This window comes from Vigna umbellata, chromosome 2 (assembly GCF_029865625.1).
Source record: "Vigna umbellata cultivar VRB3 chromosome 2, Vumbellata_1.0, whole genome shotgun sequence".
Classification (NCBI taxonomy): domain Eukaryota; kingdom Viridiplantae; phylum Streptophyta; class Magnoliopsida; order Fabales; family Fabaceae; genus Vigna; species Vigna umbellata.
Window position 1 is genome coordinate 37710330 of NC_142166.1, and position 16506 is coordinate 37726835.

The window sequence follows — 16506 nt, forward strand, 5'->3', positions numbered from 1 at the left end:
CAAAATAAACAGAAAAACTTTTAATTCTATAAATTTTATTTTATGTGGATTTCTATATTGGTTTGTCCAACTCAACTCATCTTATCACAGTTTTGTAATTTGTAATTTATCACAGTTTTGTCATCGTGTTATTTTTTATATCCATTTTAGGTCAAAGTGGTATAGAAAAGCTTCTCATATTTATGAAATTATCATTGCACCACTTTCTATACTGGTAATTATAACCGATATAAATAAGAAGTAAAAAAAATAAGAAGTAAAAAAAAATTCTACACTGGTGAATGATGCAAATTACAATATTTTTGTATGTACAATTTTATAACATAAAAGTAATTTTAGTCACTCGTACTTAAATCTTCAAACATCCATAACACACAAGTTTAAATAACATAAAGAATTTTTTAATCCAAAATTTTAAAATGATAAATTTATGAGTTTTTTTTGTACTATATTCAATTTTATCATATTTATTCACTGAAACTAAAACTCATACATGAATTTTAACAATACTATCTTTGAATGTTGATACTTTTCCTCGACTAAAAATATTTCAAACTACGAACATCATTTACTTGTATTTTATTCATCATAACGAAATTCACCTATCTAATCCTTACTCAAAAAATAAGTCTAACCTTCTTTTCTATATCACTAATAAATCTTTCGATAGATAATTCACTGATAGACACAACACCAATATTATTAAAATATAAGCTTAGGATTCGTGAAACTGACTCATTTGTAGATTTGTACATCAGCTGAGAATATGAAAGCACCATAGCCATAGAGTTGGTGGGGAAGAATAAATGTATGTTATTTTCCAAAGTATCCACTATTAAAAATGTATGCTATTTTCTTGTCTTTTTTTCCTTTTCTTTTCTCTCAAAACTATTATTGCTTCTTTTCCCACCGTAGTGCGACACTGAAAACAGATAAACGTTGTATGCAGAGAGGATAAAGAAGAAGAAAAAAAAAAGCAGATCTAGTTGAAGTGATAAGCCACTTAAAGGGGGAAAATAATCAAAGTGGGCATGTTTTCAATTTATTTTCAACTTAATGCTAATCCAATATTCCTTTCCTTGTATGTTTTTCTCTTAAAGCAACTTACTAATTGAACGGGATAATCAACTTATACCACAAACTTCCTTACTTTTCAAATATCCACCTCATATTTATTGGCGAATTAATGTATTCATATAAAATATATTAATAGCCTCAAATACCATAATGTTTATTTGAAGTGTAAGATGAAGATATTCATTGTATCGAGCCAAATTATACTATAATTAAATATTGTAGAGTGATGCTCCCTCCACCACCCCATCTTCTCCCTACACCTCCTCAATCTTTTTAAAATTCTAAATTTACCCTTTTACTTATTACTTTTATCAATTTTAGTTTTTACTTTTTAAAACTCTAATCTCAATCCCCTCTCACTTTCACTTTTCCTTTCACTCTTAGCAGCAAGCCCCATTCCCCCATTGACAGAAAAAAAAAAAAAGATAAACTGAACTAACTATTTTTTCTTTTATTCATTTTTTATTTTGTACTCAACAAACATATTTCTCTTTCATTGCACCATTCTAAGTACAAATGTAATTTTAAGCATAAATTTTCAAGTTTGGTTATTTAAAGATAAGCAAGTGGGGAAGAAATTTTTAGCAGATTATATTATGGAATCATGATACTTCAAAACTCATCAGAAGTTTTAAATTTACACCATGCAAAATTTGTTTTTTTGTCAAATTGTGTGTTAACGGGGGTAAAATTAAGAGAAAGAGAGAAAGTGAAAGTAAGGGGTGAGGACTTGCTGCTGAGAGTGTAAGGGAAAGTGAAAGTGAGAGGGGATTGAGATTAGAGTTTTAAAAAATAAAAAATAAAAAATAAAATTGATAAAAGTAAAGAGTAAAAAGAATAAATTTAAAATAAAAAAAATTGGGGAGGTGGAAGGAGAAGATAGGGTGATAGAGGGAGCATCACTCGATATTGTATGGTTTGAAAGCCCAGGAAATTTGAAGACTCATTCAGTGGATAATTGCCCAATAAAGGAGAAGATTAGAATGTTGTAATGAACACGTCTTTTCCACACTTTCACCACCCCAAAATGAAACTCACTTTTATGGACCAGTTTTGGTGCTCACACTTTTCAGTTCTTTTTTCCTTTATGCTTTTCTTCTACTTTCCAATTTGAAAGCTAGATGGGGAAAAGAGAGAGATATGAGATTTGTTCACTCATAACTTTTTAGAAAAAGAGAGAACTTGTTACATCACTCAGCTATCATATACCATATAGCCACCTTATTTATTCGATGAAATATTATTTCAACAAAATGAAAATATTCACGTAGTCTAATCAAAACTCATGCGATTACCAAAAGTTTAACCAATAAAGTTAATTATTCAGAAAGATGTAATGTCATGATATTCCAGTATTTCACAGACCTTACTTTTAAAGTGAAAATGCTCACAGTTTTTATATTATTTATTTCCCAAACGTAGTTATTTACAAAAGTATACCTCTTTCTGGGTGGAGCTTGTCAGCGACATAATGATAGGTAGGTATATTTGGTGGAGTATGTTTTAAATGGGAATACGAAATTTTTTAAATAAAACAAGAATGATCTAAAATCTTCATTTATTTATCGAACCTAACAGACAGCAAAATATTTAAGGCCACGAGATAAGGAAAATACGTGAAGTTTAGATAGCTGTTTTGTTGTCACCTTTTAATAAGGTGGGTCTGCGAGTTGGTTCAAGTCAACCAAGGAGACAGGAAAAATCGTGAAAGTTTGAATTTGCATTGGAATCTTTGTATACAGATTGGTGTTATAAAGTAGAGTAATAGGTATAGTATAGACAAATAAACACATGAATTCGTTGCTACCTTCTCAAACATGTCATTCCTTCACGAGCTAGTGTTCCCTCAAGATCTCCTATAATTCTAGCTGTCCTAACTTCAAGACCTCTTTGAACTTCATGGAACAGGTTTTTAATACTGTCGGCAAACCGGTTCATGTCAATGCCAGAACTTTTCTGCATCTCTTCTGCCACCCCAACAAACCCACAAACAATCTTCGACTGAATTTCCACCCATTTTTGTCCTGTTGCAACTATGTACCTCTGTAGTTGAAATGTCTCCTCTAGGAACTGCTCCAGTGTTGATGTTTTCTCCTTTGCTCTTGCACCATTCAAATCTCCACTGCTTGCATAGAGCTCATTCCCGTGCTGAAATAATGTGCAACAAATGATTCATTCATTCATGCTCAACTTTGCAATGCCAAATGGAATTGGACACTAGAGTTTATAATATAGCAGTTCATCATTGCTCCATTTTTCTATTTCATAAAAGGGTATCAAAAATATGCTAAATATGTTCAGATGAATTTAAAGATAATGGAACTATATAGAATTAATGCTTACCATCCGTTTGCAAAGATCATCTGTCTTCTCTTGGAGGGATTGATATCTTGCAACTTGTTTATTGAGCAGAGTAGTCAAGGACAGATATGCCTTCATACCAACTTTGCTATCGTCACTGATTTCTGCTTGCTCTTCATTCGCTTGTTTTCCTGTTAACCTTTCAACAAGAAGAAGTTGCTGCTTCAGCCTCTTGATCTTGTAAGATACTCCAAGAGCATGAAGATCCATCTTCCATAGGGACTGTTTTGTTGAACTGGGGGTCTGGCTGGTAGATGCTATCTTTTCGGAAGCATCGGCTTCTACTTTATTTGGAGACAGGTTTTGAATAGGAGTAGCACTATCCTCCCTGGAAACATTTTTTTCTTCTTCTTCAATCTCATTTTCTGGAGATTGAACAAGTAAACTACCATTGTTAAGTTGGTCATGGTGCAGACAGTGTACTTCCCTCTCACAATCTTCCTCAACTGAATTTTCAATCATTTCTAGCACTTTTTCACCTGGCTTTCTCTTGACAACCTTCACTTTTGACCAGACACCATCTTGAGCTAGCTCTGAAGATTGTGGAGGGAAACTTGAGTTAATTTTTGAGGGCCTTAATTTTGATACAAATTTCTCTTGCAGGGAAGTCAGTTCATCTTCTCTCTCCAACAGTAAGGTCTCTAATCTCATCTTGTCATGTCTCAGCTGTGTCACATCCTTGACCAGCTCCTCCACATGTGCCTGCATCTGTTTCATTTCTAATTCTGTCCTCAACAACTGCCAGCGAAACGCCTCAACTTTCTCTTCTTTGAGCTGCATTTGTTCGGCAAAAGCATCTAGCTCTAAATGATGCCTCTGTTTAATCAAGGTTGCGTACCTTTCTGCCTCAGCTCGCATCCAATCTTCCAAACGTTTAGCATTAGCAGGAATAGCTGAAGACCAAATAATGGGAGAAAGTGTCAACGAAACTCTGTATACTAGCGACAAATAAAATCAGATACAATAGAAGATTGAAGAGTTTAGTCTTACACAAGTCTCCAATTCTTTGCTGCGAATAGTGATCAGGAAAGGGAGAAGGTTGGTCTGGTTCATTTGCAATGTGTGAGGACCCGGTGGAACCATGCTGCATACCTCTAGCACTAGGGAAAACATCCATCCTTGAACTCAAGTTCACCAACATGCTTTTTAAGGAATGTCGTTCATGTTTTCCTTCTGAAACTGCCTTCCATCGCTGTGTCTCCTGCTCTGCTTGCTTCCTCCTAGCTTTTGATAACTTGACCTCCTTTAACAGCATTTGCTTCTCTGCAGTGTCCAGTTTAGATTTCCTCAACATAGCTGACAAAATTTTATCCTTCTGTTCCAAATCTTTGTGAAATTTTGCAATCTCCAAAGACAACTTCTGGACCATCAAATCTGATTCCTCCTTCTTCTCCACTACAGAAGCAAGTTCTTGTCTAGTAGCTTCCACTTGCTTAACTGCGCGACCAAGTTCAGCCTCAAGCTGTCTCTGGTTTGACACAAGTTCAATGAAAGCAGTTTTGTGCTTCCTTAGATCAGAAGAATGCTCTTGAGCTTCACGCCTGGCGGAATCTCTCATTTCTTCAGCATCCTTCTCAACCTTGTTGAGCTTTTCTTCTAGCTCCTTCCTCCTCTGCTCCTCCTGTTCCATCTCCTTGTCTCTTGACTCCACCAAAGCCTCCATGTCCTTCAATTTCTGATTCAATTCACAAATAGCAGCATCCTTGTTTCTCTCAAAAACTCTCAACTCAGTCAGTAGAGCCCCAATCTGCTGGCGGAGTCTCCTCCTTTCACTCAACCAGCTTTGCTCTTGTGCTGCAAAGATGCCCACAACTTTCTCATTGGCCTTGGCATCCTCGTGCCGCATCCTTTTCAGGTTCTCAAGTTCTCTCTCAGCACTTCTGAGTCGGACCTCTCCCCCATCAGGCATTCCCTTCTGAAGCTTCCACACTACCAACCCCAACAGCTGAGCACTCCCTTGAAGCATGGTGTCACGGATTTTACACCATCTTTGAACTTCAACTTGTGGCACTTCTGTGAGGACTTGGAGCGCAAAGAATGCACAAGAAACACCAAAATACATGGGATACAGGCTTTCAGTGTCACTCTTGTTGTCACACCCAACTCTATCCAAAACAGAAATTTCCTCCTCACCCATTCCTGTGAGATCGGATTCTCTGGCACCTCTGCAACTGAAAACCAAAAGTTAAAAAACAAAACCAGCAAACTTTAAGTCCCACATTACCTTACAACTCACATGATTCAGACCACATATATGGGGAAAAGTATAGACCCACTTCTGATAAAACAGATCACAAAATGATTCAATAATTGGGAACCAACTAGGCTTAGTACATTGCCAGTGCAATAATTGAGGAACAGCAATACCCGGTGAAATTGATGGGTGCAGAATGTGACTAAAGCAACAGTTTCCTTAAAAAACATTCAGCAACTTACATTTCCACTGCTGCAACTTCCAGGGAAAAAACAAGCCACTGAAGCAGAAACTGCAGCTAGGGAAAAAGCATAATCCCAATGGACGATTTAACTCCACCCGTCACACCAAACAGCAAACCTTATGTAACTGATGTGAAAGGTATCTTCCAAAAAAAATGACCCTAGAAATGCATAAAAGATAGCCTCTTACACGTGTAACACTGCACATTCGGTTGAAAAAAGGCACTCTACTACTCTACACTGAATAGAAAGAAAACTATGAATTGTGCTCCCTGGTTTTCAGTGAAACACTGCCCTATATCAACCCCACATGCTCCTCCCTTTCCTTTATTTTAATTTAATTCCCCTTCTTCTCCTACCACCACCAACTCCTACTCTTCACACTCCTTTCTCTTTGCCCAAGCCCTTCACCATTTTAGCAAGCTAAAAGCACAGATTCCTGGATGCTTGTCACCATTAATTGCAAGAGAGAGAAACTCACCAACAAAAAGAATTCATATCCAAAATCAATTTGCCTATGGAATATTCAATTTAATCAGACTCGCTTACCTGTCTAGTGCTGATCGAAATACACAAGAATAATTAATAAAAGATTTGCAAGACCAGGGTATAAAAAATTTGACATAAATTAGCTATCATAAACAGTACATATTATTTGAAAGTACATAAACTATATTTTTGAATTTCCCTTCTTCGTATAAGTATACAAGTAACACAGGTCGAGAAGAAGAAGGGGTTGCTTTGTAACTTGGTTTACCCAATTTGAAAAATTGGTCCCTCTCGTGATTGGTAGTTTGTAGTATAAAAACAACAATACAAACAACCGAATCGATATCCTTTTCTGGACCACGCACTTATCTTATCCGTCAATTAATCCCACGATTACTGCCCAATTGTTTGCATCCATATAAATATAATACCTTTCACAAGTTAGGAATTTCAAATATCTTCTTCACCAATTCTACAATCTCAGATCCTTCATGGCTGTGGGGCAAAAATATATAAATGTCGCCCTCAGGACATATTCCAAGCAATAAAGTTGTTAAAGGGTCATCATGAACCCCAAACGCACTAGAGGGATATGCTTCTCTTTAATTTGTTTCCTTTTTCACAGTAGAGATCTGTAAAAGCTGCAGCCTGTTAAACAAAAGCTATACCACAACAAACTAAATTGATTATAAATGTCAGGTTACATAGCAAAAGAATTAAAGGGAAAAAAAATCAGAACTTTTGGGGAATTTTATGGTAAAAATGGTTCTTTTTTATGCAATGCATTGCAACGATCTTTCGCTAGTTAAAATTATACTTTTGATTTTGATTTTTGAGTCACAACCACTTTCTTAAGTTGAAGCAACTAATGATAAACCTGTGGAAATAAATTGTTTAGAAGACTCTTTCAATGATTATTCAATAATTAATAGGAGAGTCAGCCAGACATAATAAGTATCTCTGATATTTTTATAAGATTTATTTTTATTGGAATCAAGAGGAAAGACAATGATTGTTTTCGTATAGCAATATCATATATTATATTAATGCCTTTATTATTGTCCTGAAGATCACTCATAGGAGCTTTTGCAGTTTCTATGTAAAGTTTTAACGTTTTGCAGAAAATTCAAGATCTGTTATTGGAGTGTGAACTCGGCAATGCCGGCTTCAAATTCTCCCATACATGAATTTTAGAAATGTACTTTTTTTATATATTTTAATTTTGATTCAAGAACATTAAAGACAACGAGATGAGAGGGGCTAAAGGCTGATGTGATATTTATCCACTTTATTGAGTACAGTAGTATTGGTATGACAACGAAGTGTGAGAAAATTTTGATCTTAGGAGGAAGAAAATCGTAGCCTTTGTTCCCTTGAGGGATCTCGAATTTTTGGTGGCCCATGCAAATTGATACTGTAGCAGAGTTGAATGGGTGATGAATGAATGTACAAATATATAAATGAGCATTGCATCAGTAGCGAGTAGGGGAAGAAACTCACTAACATTAGAGAGATTATTAGAAAGTGTTTTTCTCTTTTATGTTTTTCTTAATGTAAGGAGACATATTTTGTGTAGAGATTAATTCAGCACAAGGTAAAAGTTTCAGTTCTCGACAAACTTAAATTAAGGTTGTTTCAAAGATTAAAATATGATTGGTGGAACAACAAAAAACTACTCACATACTCTTCATCAACTTGCTTTTAGTTAACTTTAATTCTTTTTATTTTCCACATTAAGATTTAGGCGGTTTAATAGTATGTTAATCATTTGTACTTAACTTATCTAAGTATAAATTTATTGTATATAATTTGTCGTTTAAATTCTAATTTTATGATGAATCTCGCGAAAGGTCCAGGTACAGTCTCTCGCAATTTTCTATGGTCCAAGAATAAGCTAAAATTCCTTTTTCTATCTTTCTGTATAACTAACAAAACAAATAAATATATGTTAGGCGTACTACAGAATGAAAAACAAAATGGGTTACCTGTAAAAGTAGTTAGTCACTACCTATCAACTCAAATAAATCATGATGCATAACAAAATACATAAATCCTTGTGCACGCTTGTAGTGGAATGATTGAAGAACTATTGAACCCAAAACTTGAAAATACAATATTCTATTATCACGTAGAGATGCGCACCATTTTCTGCAAACATGCAGAAGAATAGGAAATATTCTTCAGCATATGAACTATAGAGTATTTGTCATGGTTGCTACACGAGAAAGAGGAGGATATGACATTAGAGGAGATGATGAAAAGATTGGAGACGCCTTCAATGTACAAACTATAATAGAATGGGTTACACTCAAAAGAATCGATACTCTTTACATGTTTTTTTTTTTCAAAATCGTCAATATTTCGAAAACTGAAACTTCCACTTCTAAGTTCACCGAGAATGAATATCAAGAGTATTTAAAGTTAAAGTCTAACAGCTTGACACAACCATCTCAATCTCCTAATACATCAACAGTTTACATTTCTTAATCCATGGAAGGTTAAAATTCATGAATAATTGACTCAAGTGCTTCTGATCATATTTCTAGTAATATTTCTTTGTTCTCATATATTTCCTTTTGTGAAAAACCTCATTTCATAACCCTTGCAAATAGATCTAAAACTTCCTCTAAAGGAGTCGATCATGTTTCTTTGTCTCCCTCCCAATCTCAACTTTTTCCTTTTTGTTCCTATTTGTCCTTTTAATTTAATTTTCCTAAGTTAGTTGACCAAAATGTTAAATTGTTCAATACTTTTAATCACAAATCTTTTGTTATACAGGATCATGGTTCGGAGAGACACTCCTTTAGTTTTAAATATTTTTTTACCTTCATGGATGAATATTCAAGATGTACTTCTGTTTGTCTTATGAAAAATCGTTATGAATTGTTAGTCATCTTTACAACCTTTTGAAATGAAATCAAGAATCAATTTGGTCAAGTCATCAAAATATTAAGAAGTGATAATGCCAAAGAGTATTTCTAATCCTCCTTTTCTGCCCTCTTGAGTTCCCATGGTATCTTACATCAGTCTACTTGTCCTTATATACCGCAACCAAATAGTATAGCAGAACGAAAAAATAGACACATGGTTGAAACTGCCCATACCCTTTTGCTTGGTGCCCATATTCCTATCCATCACTAGGGGGATGTCATGTTAACTGCATGTTATCTTATTAATAGGACGCACTCCTCCTCTCTTGATAAAAAATCCATTTCTCCATTATGTTTCATAATGATTCTCTCTTTAATACATCTTTTCGAATGTTTGGTTGTGTATGTTTTGTTCATGAGATGTCTCCAAGTCTAGACAAACTCTCCCTGTTGAAAATGATTCAGCATGAGCTATTGCCCTCAGAAAAGGTACTCGTTCCACTCGAAACCCTCATCCAATTTATAATTTTCTTAGCTATCATCGATTATTGTCCTCCTATTTTTCTCTTTGATTGTTAGGTTTCTACTCCAGAAACCTCCACAGACTAAAACGATTCAGTCCGCACACACACACTCAGCAAAAGAATAACCTCTTCTTGTATTGACAGTAACAAGAATACAATGTACAGAGAACCAAATGAGAGTCTAACCTTCCCCACGTGATTAACAATTCCTGTTAGAAACACAATCAATCAAAAAGTTCCCCTCCCTTAACTAACTGAATGTTATTTATACATTCTTATTCCCGCCTTTCCTAACTGCCAAGGCAGTTAGGCAATTAATGTTTATTTCTTCTCTCGTATACTCTTCATGTCCTAACATTACCATCCGCTCCCTCAACAACCTTGCCCTCAAGGTTGAACTCTGGATATTGGTCCTTGATAGTACTCCTGTCCTTCCAGGTTGCACCCTCTCTTCCTCCTTCTTATTATTCCACTAGTACTTGTTGCACCATCTCCTCTCCCGTCTGCACTTGTCTGCTTTCCAGGATTCAAACTGGCCGGAAAGTAGGTCCTTCTGCTTGCAACTCAAGCGGCAGTTCCTTCTCCACCTTATTTTCGCTTACTGCCTTCTTGAGTTGGGATACATGGAAAACTGGGTGTATCCTAACTATTTCGGGTAACCTAAGTCTATACGCCACCTCTCCCACCAGCTGCACCACTTGAAAAGGGACAAAGTAACGAGCTAATAACTTCGGATGGAGCCTTGTGGGCATAGAAGACTGCCTGTGGGGTCGAATCTTCAAGTAAACTCAATCCTCCACCTTTATGTTTGCTGGATACCTCTTCTTGTTTGCCTGCTTAGTCATTAAATCCTAGGCTCGATTCAAATGGAATTTCAGCTGTTTGAGAGCTTCATCCCTTGTTACTAATTCTTGGGCAACCGCTTCTACTGGTGTCTCCCCAGGTACGAATCTGCTAAGTGAAGGTGGCGCCCTTCCATATACAGTCTCAAACGGGGTGCATCTGGCTGCAACCTGATAGTTGGTATTGTACCAATATTCAACCCAAGGCAGCATTACACTCCAACTTCTTGGCTGTTCAGAATAGAAGCACCGTAAATAATCTTCCAAAACACTGTTTATTACCTCGGTTTGGCCATGTAAACACCATGATGAGTGATTTTAAACAAGGCATGTGTACATCTTGACTGAATTCTATTTGATGAGCTGATTTGAGTAATTACTTGTCTTGGAAGAAAGAGTTTTTGAATGGGTTGAACCATTGTATTGATTGGTGGAAGACTGAGTTATATCTTATTTGCTTGAGGACAAGCAAAGTTCTAAGTTTGGGTTGTGATAACGGTTGAAATATCGTTATTTTTATACTTAATTTTGATATTAAAAACACCCTTTATGATTTAGAAACTAGCTTGAACTCATGTTTTTTGCTTTAATTTTGTAAATAAGAAAGTTGAGGTTACACTTGATGATTTTATCACTAAATTTCCTTGATTATGTAGGCTATTGGAATGATTTGAAAGAAGAGTTAAAGTATCAAATAGTTGGAATGCAGAAAAGTCAACCAGAATGCAGAAAAGTCAACCAGGGTGCAGAAAAAGGGCGCTGAACGCAGAAAAAGGACGTTGAGCGCCAATTTCTTCTGTCTCACGCTTGAGCGCCACCGCTGAGCGTCAGTTTAGTGCTACAGCTACTGTTGGCCGCCCTTTTGGGGCGCTGAGCGCCAGTTTCGTGAGTTTGGACCCGTTTTCTATTATTTTTATGTTCTATTTAAGGACTTGCACGTCCTAGGGATTGTATCTCTTGATGACATAAGCACAGAAACACACATTTTGCTCCTCTAGAGGGAGATTTGAGGATGCGAGAGTCTCCTCTTCATTTTCTAAGGTTTTTCTATCTCTTCCATTCCATTGTTCATTTAGTTTCTCCATGATTATGGTGAACTAAACTTTATTTGTTGTTGGGGAAGATGTAACCTCTAAACTCTCATGTATTGAATTGATTTATATTATAAATGCTTTACTTCATTAATTGTTAGGGTTTTTCCTCTACGCTCTATGCATGCTTTGTTTAATTCATTCAATTGCATGATTATTGATTTTGTGGATATGGACACGTATGGGAAAATCTAGAACTTGGGAAATTCTCCCAAAAGCAATATTACTTAGACATAGGGATAGGATGGTTGGTTGTCTTTAAGCTTCTGTGCGAATGTAATGCATAATAATTGCTAGGGGTACAAGACATTGTGATCTAGTAATTAAGAGTAGGCTTTCTTCACCGAGACATCGGGTTTAAGGTAAATTAGAAAGTGGCATTAACATATTCATCTCATATTTTCAATATCATCCATTCACCCTTGTGTTTAGCCTCAATTAATCAAATTTGCATTCATGTTTATTTTTATTGCATTTGTATTCAAAAACCCCAAAAATTGTTCTTAAGTCTTAATTGGTTAAGCGATTACATAATTGTTTAGTGTTGTGAGTCTCTTGGAAAATGATACTTGGTTTTACCATTTATTATTACTTGATACGATTCGGTACACTTGCCGGAGTGTTAACAGCTGTAATAGCCCTTGAGGAGAAGCTGCCAAATACTTGTGTTGTTGGCACACCAAACAACTGGCCACAATCTGTCACAGACTTTTTCATCCCTATCCAAAACAATGATTGGGCTATTTTCAGTATGTTTTATACACTCCCGAATGGCCTCCTGTGTTTGTTGAATGGAATTCAGTCAGGAGCTTGGGAATCAACACTGAATTCGCAGATAACACCAACCTTCCTTTATAATGCAATCGATCCTGCTTCAGTGTATAGGCCGAATGAGTATTAGGATACCTCTAGATATCATCAATCACCCTCTTCAGCATCTCATCCTCCTCTACCTCCTTCAGCACTTCTTGGAAATCCTGCCAGTATGGTCTAGTTATCATTCTCAACTCCCTTTCCTCCTCATCCCATTCTCCTTTGCAGGACAAAGCATCAGCCACCCGGTTATTTTTTTCCAGCCTTATATAGGATCTCAAAATCATAGCCCAAGAGTTTTGCCATCCAATTTTGTTGATTCTGGGTGGTTATCCTCTATTCTAGCAGGTATTTCAAACTTCTCTAATCCGTATGCACAATAAATTTCTGCCCCAACAGATATGGCCTCCAGTGTTGAATTGTCAAAACTAAAGCCATCAATTCCTTTTCATAAATAGATTTGTTTAAGGACCCTTCAGACAACGCCTTACTGAAATAAGCAATGGGCATCTACATCTTCCCTTGTGTCAAAATCGCCCCAACACCTCCTCCGAAAGCATCACACTCGATATGGAAGGTTTGGCCAAAATCTGGGAACGTCAAAACTGGGGCAAAGGTGACAACCTCCTTTAATCGTGCCATGGCAGCTCTGGCTTGCTCACTCCACCCAAACTACCCCTTTTTCAAAAGTTCTGTCAAGGGTTTTGCAATCTTTTTGTAGTCTTTCACAAAACGCCTATAGTAACCCTCTCAAGGCTTTCAAAGTTCTCGGTTCTTCCTACTCCAAAACTGCCCTGATCTTATCCTGATCTTATCCTGATCTATCTCCACACCTTTTTCTGAAATATGGTGGCCCAAGTATCGGATCTGCTTTCTCCCGAACTCACGCTTCTTTTTGTTGGCCACCCACTTATGTTGTTCCAATCGCTTTAACACCACTTTCACTTGCTCCAAGTGATCCTCCCAAGTAGGGTTGTATACGAGTATATCATCGAAAAAAATCAGCACAAACCTCCTAAGATACTATTGCAACAAGTTAATTCATTGCACTCTGGAAAGTGGTTGGCGCATTGGTGAGGCCGAAAGGCATCACTAAGAACTCAAAGTGGCCCTGGTGAGTCCTGAAAGCTGTTTTGGGCACATCCCCTTCTCCCATCCTAAACTGATGATACCCAGCTTTTAAATCTATTTTAGAAAAATATTTAGCTCCTCTCAGTTCATCTAAGAGCTCCTATATCACCAGGATAGGAAATTTATCTAGTATGGTTGCTCTGTTTAATGCTTTTTTTTTTAGAGTATGGGCTAGTGTTAGGTCTGACTATTCCGGCTCTCAACATACTTGCCACCTATTTCTCAATCTATCCCTTCATGAGATGGGGGTATCTATATGGATGCATGTTTACTGGATTTGCCCCTTCCTTAAGGGGAATTCGATGCACCATATCTCTGTTTGGGGGCAGCCCTTGTACCTCCTAGAAGACGCTGGAATATAGCTTCAGAATTTCTTCCAGCTCCCCCTTTTGTGCTTCAGTCAACTCCATCTGCCCCTCTCTTTCCTCCTCCTTCTCAACATGACCCAAATCCCATACCAACGTCTAGGCTTCAACCACTATTAGCTTAAGCAAGGCTTTAGGCTCTACCAGTTGCCTGGCCAAAGTAGGATCTCCTATGATATTCACCCTCTTGCCTCCTTGGCTGTAATTCATGGTCATTTCTCCCCAATTTAGCATCACTTCCCCAGCTTGGATAACCATTCCACCCCTAGAATAACCTCAACACTGCCAAGCTCAAACAGGTGTAACCTCTCCTCAACGTCAGCCCTCCCTAAATTGATCACCACCTTCTCACAACACCCGCGGGTCTTCTTTCTTTGCCCATCACCCAGACTCACTTGATAGGGTGGCATATCTTCTATGGGAAACTTCAACTCCTCTGCTAATTTTCGACTGATAAAGTTGTAACTTGCGTCATTATCTATGAGTACTAACACTTTTCTTTCTCTGATCCTTCCTACCAATTTCATCGTTTTGGGTTGAGTCAACCCCTCCGCTGAAAACGCTGACAATTCCATGGGTTTCTGGTCCTGGTCTGCCACCTCTACACTTACGTCTTCCTCCTCGTCCTCCGCCAGGAGCACCACTCGTAAGCTCCTCTCTGGATAATGGTGGCCAAGTGCGAAAGGACCCCTACACCGAAAATAGTGTCCCTCTTCCTTTCTCTTCAAAAATTCTAGATAAGGAAGGTTTCTCACCATTCTTCCCCTATTATCGGTTCCACCAGTATTGCTCGCCCTCATGCTAGCATTCGTCGCGACCCTTCTCTCCTCACTGAACCAGTACTTTCCGTCCCTCTTGGTCGACTCTAATTAGGTCGACTGATTTCGTTTCGCGATACTACTCTCGTTGTGCGCAACCTACATTTAGTATTCTTGAACCCATTCCAACTTCCCTCTCTCACTCCACGCGTAGTGTCCTTCACGTCCCTCGCGATTCTCATTGCCACCATCAGCTCTTGAGGATCGTGAGTTTGAACCTGCCCCTTAATGTCCTCGCGCAGCCCATCGAGGAAATATCCCAACATCTGCTCCTCTGAAACACCATGGGTTTGTCCCACCAAGATGTCAAACTCTCGGATATAGTCTTCTACGGTGTCCACCTGTCGCAGCGTCGTCAGTCGTTCAAACACCATCCCTCGATATATACCTCCAAACCGGCTGATCATGGCTGCCTTAAGGCCTTCCCAAGAACGATTCTTGGTATTTTCTTTCCAAACTTGAACCATTAACTCGGGCTGCCTTCCATGCTTATGTATGTGAGATTCACCTTCTCTTCCTCCGCCACGCCCTGAATGTTGAAAAATCTTTCCGCCCGATTGATCCAATTTAGAGGGTCCAACCCTTCGAATGTGGGTAAGTCCATCCTTTTCCTCCAATTATTCTACACCTCCTGGTGATCGTTGCCCCTTCTTCCTTATATTTCCTCCTCGCGCCTCTGCTGGTTGTCGTTGATGGAGGTTTGACTTCCGTCTGAACGACCATCGTTGTTGTTAGCCTACGTTTCCATCATCTCATTAGTTGTTGCAAATCCCGACGTACTGCGACGGATTCCGCCTTCATCCCCTCCATCGTGATCTCCAGTGCCTCCAATCTTTCCTCCGTGCTTCCCTTCATTCTCGTTTCGCGCCCAATTTGGAATTTGGCAGGTCAGACCAAATTGTTAGGTTTCTACTCTAGAAACCTCCACAGACTAACACGATTCAGTCTGCACACATACACTCAGCAAAAGAATAACCTTTTCTTGTATTGACAGTAACAAGAATACAATGTACAGATAATCAAATGAGAGTCTAACCTCCCCCACAGGATTAACAATTCGTGTTAGAAACACAATTGATCAAAAAGTCCCCCTCCCTCAACTAACCGAGTGCTATTTATACATTCTTATTCCCGTCTTTCCTAACTCCTAAGGCAGTTAGGCAATTAATGTTTATTTCTTCTCTCGTACACTCTCCATGTCCTAACATTGATCATCAGTGTTTTCTGTTGTTATACTCAAAAATGTGAAAGAAGCACTTGATTATCCTGGATGACAACAAGCTATGATTATAGAAATGTAGGCTCTTGACCACAATAATACTTAGGCGTCGGTACCCCTTCCCCCAAGCAAAAAGGTGATTAGTTAATGATAAGTGTATACAGTTAAAGTCGGTCCTAATGGTGAAATTGATCGGCTCAAAGCCTAACATTTTGCAAAAGGTTACACTCAGGTTTATGGTCTTGATTATTGTTACACTTTCTCTCATGTAGCCAAGATGACTATTATTTGTCTCTTCTTTACCATGGCAACCATTTGTTATTGGCCACTTCATCAATTGAATATCAAGAATGTCTTCCTACATGGTGATTTTGAGGAAGAAGTTTATATGAAGCAACCTTCTGCATTTGTTGATCAGGGATTTTTATTGCAAACTTGAGTTAAAATGCAATGAAGCAGACCATTCGATT

At 37.8% G+C, this 16506-nt stretch overlaps 1 protein-coding gene across 2 annotated transcripts; it reads right to left on the minus strand.

The window, feature by feature from the left end:
- Positions 1-2769: 2769 nt before the first annotated feature.
- LOC124845443 (Ribonuclease P protein subunit P38-like protein) lies at positions 2770-6800 on the minus strand. 2 transcript variants are annotated; one of them, XM_047322544.2, is made up of 4 exons: positions 5875-6800; positions 4429-5603; positions 3421-4331; positions 2770-3225 (listed from the first exon to the last, which is right to left on the minus strand). In XM_047322544.2, the coding sequence occupies exons 2-4, from the start codon at positions 5573-5575 to the stop codon at positions 2881-2883; spliced, it is 2403 nt and encodes an 800-aa protein (XP_047178500.1). In that variant the 5' UTR covers positions 5576-5603; positions 5875-6800; the 3' UTR covers positions 2770-2880. The 2 variants fall into 2 exon arrangements, with proteins under 2 accessions (XP_047178500.1, XP_047178498.1); XM_047322542.2 differs by having other exon boundaries at positions 4429-5609; positions 5875-6799.
- Positions 6801-16506: the final 9706 nt, after the last annotated feature.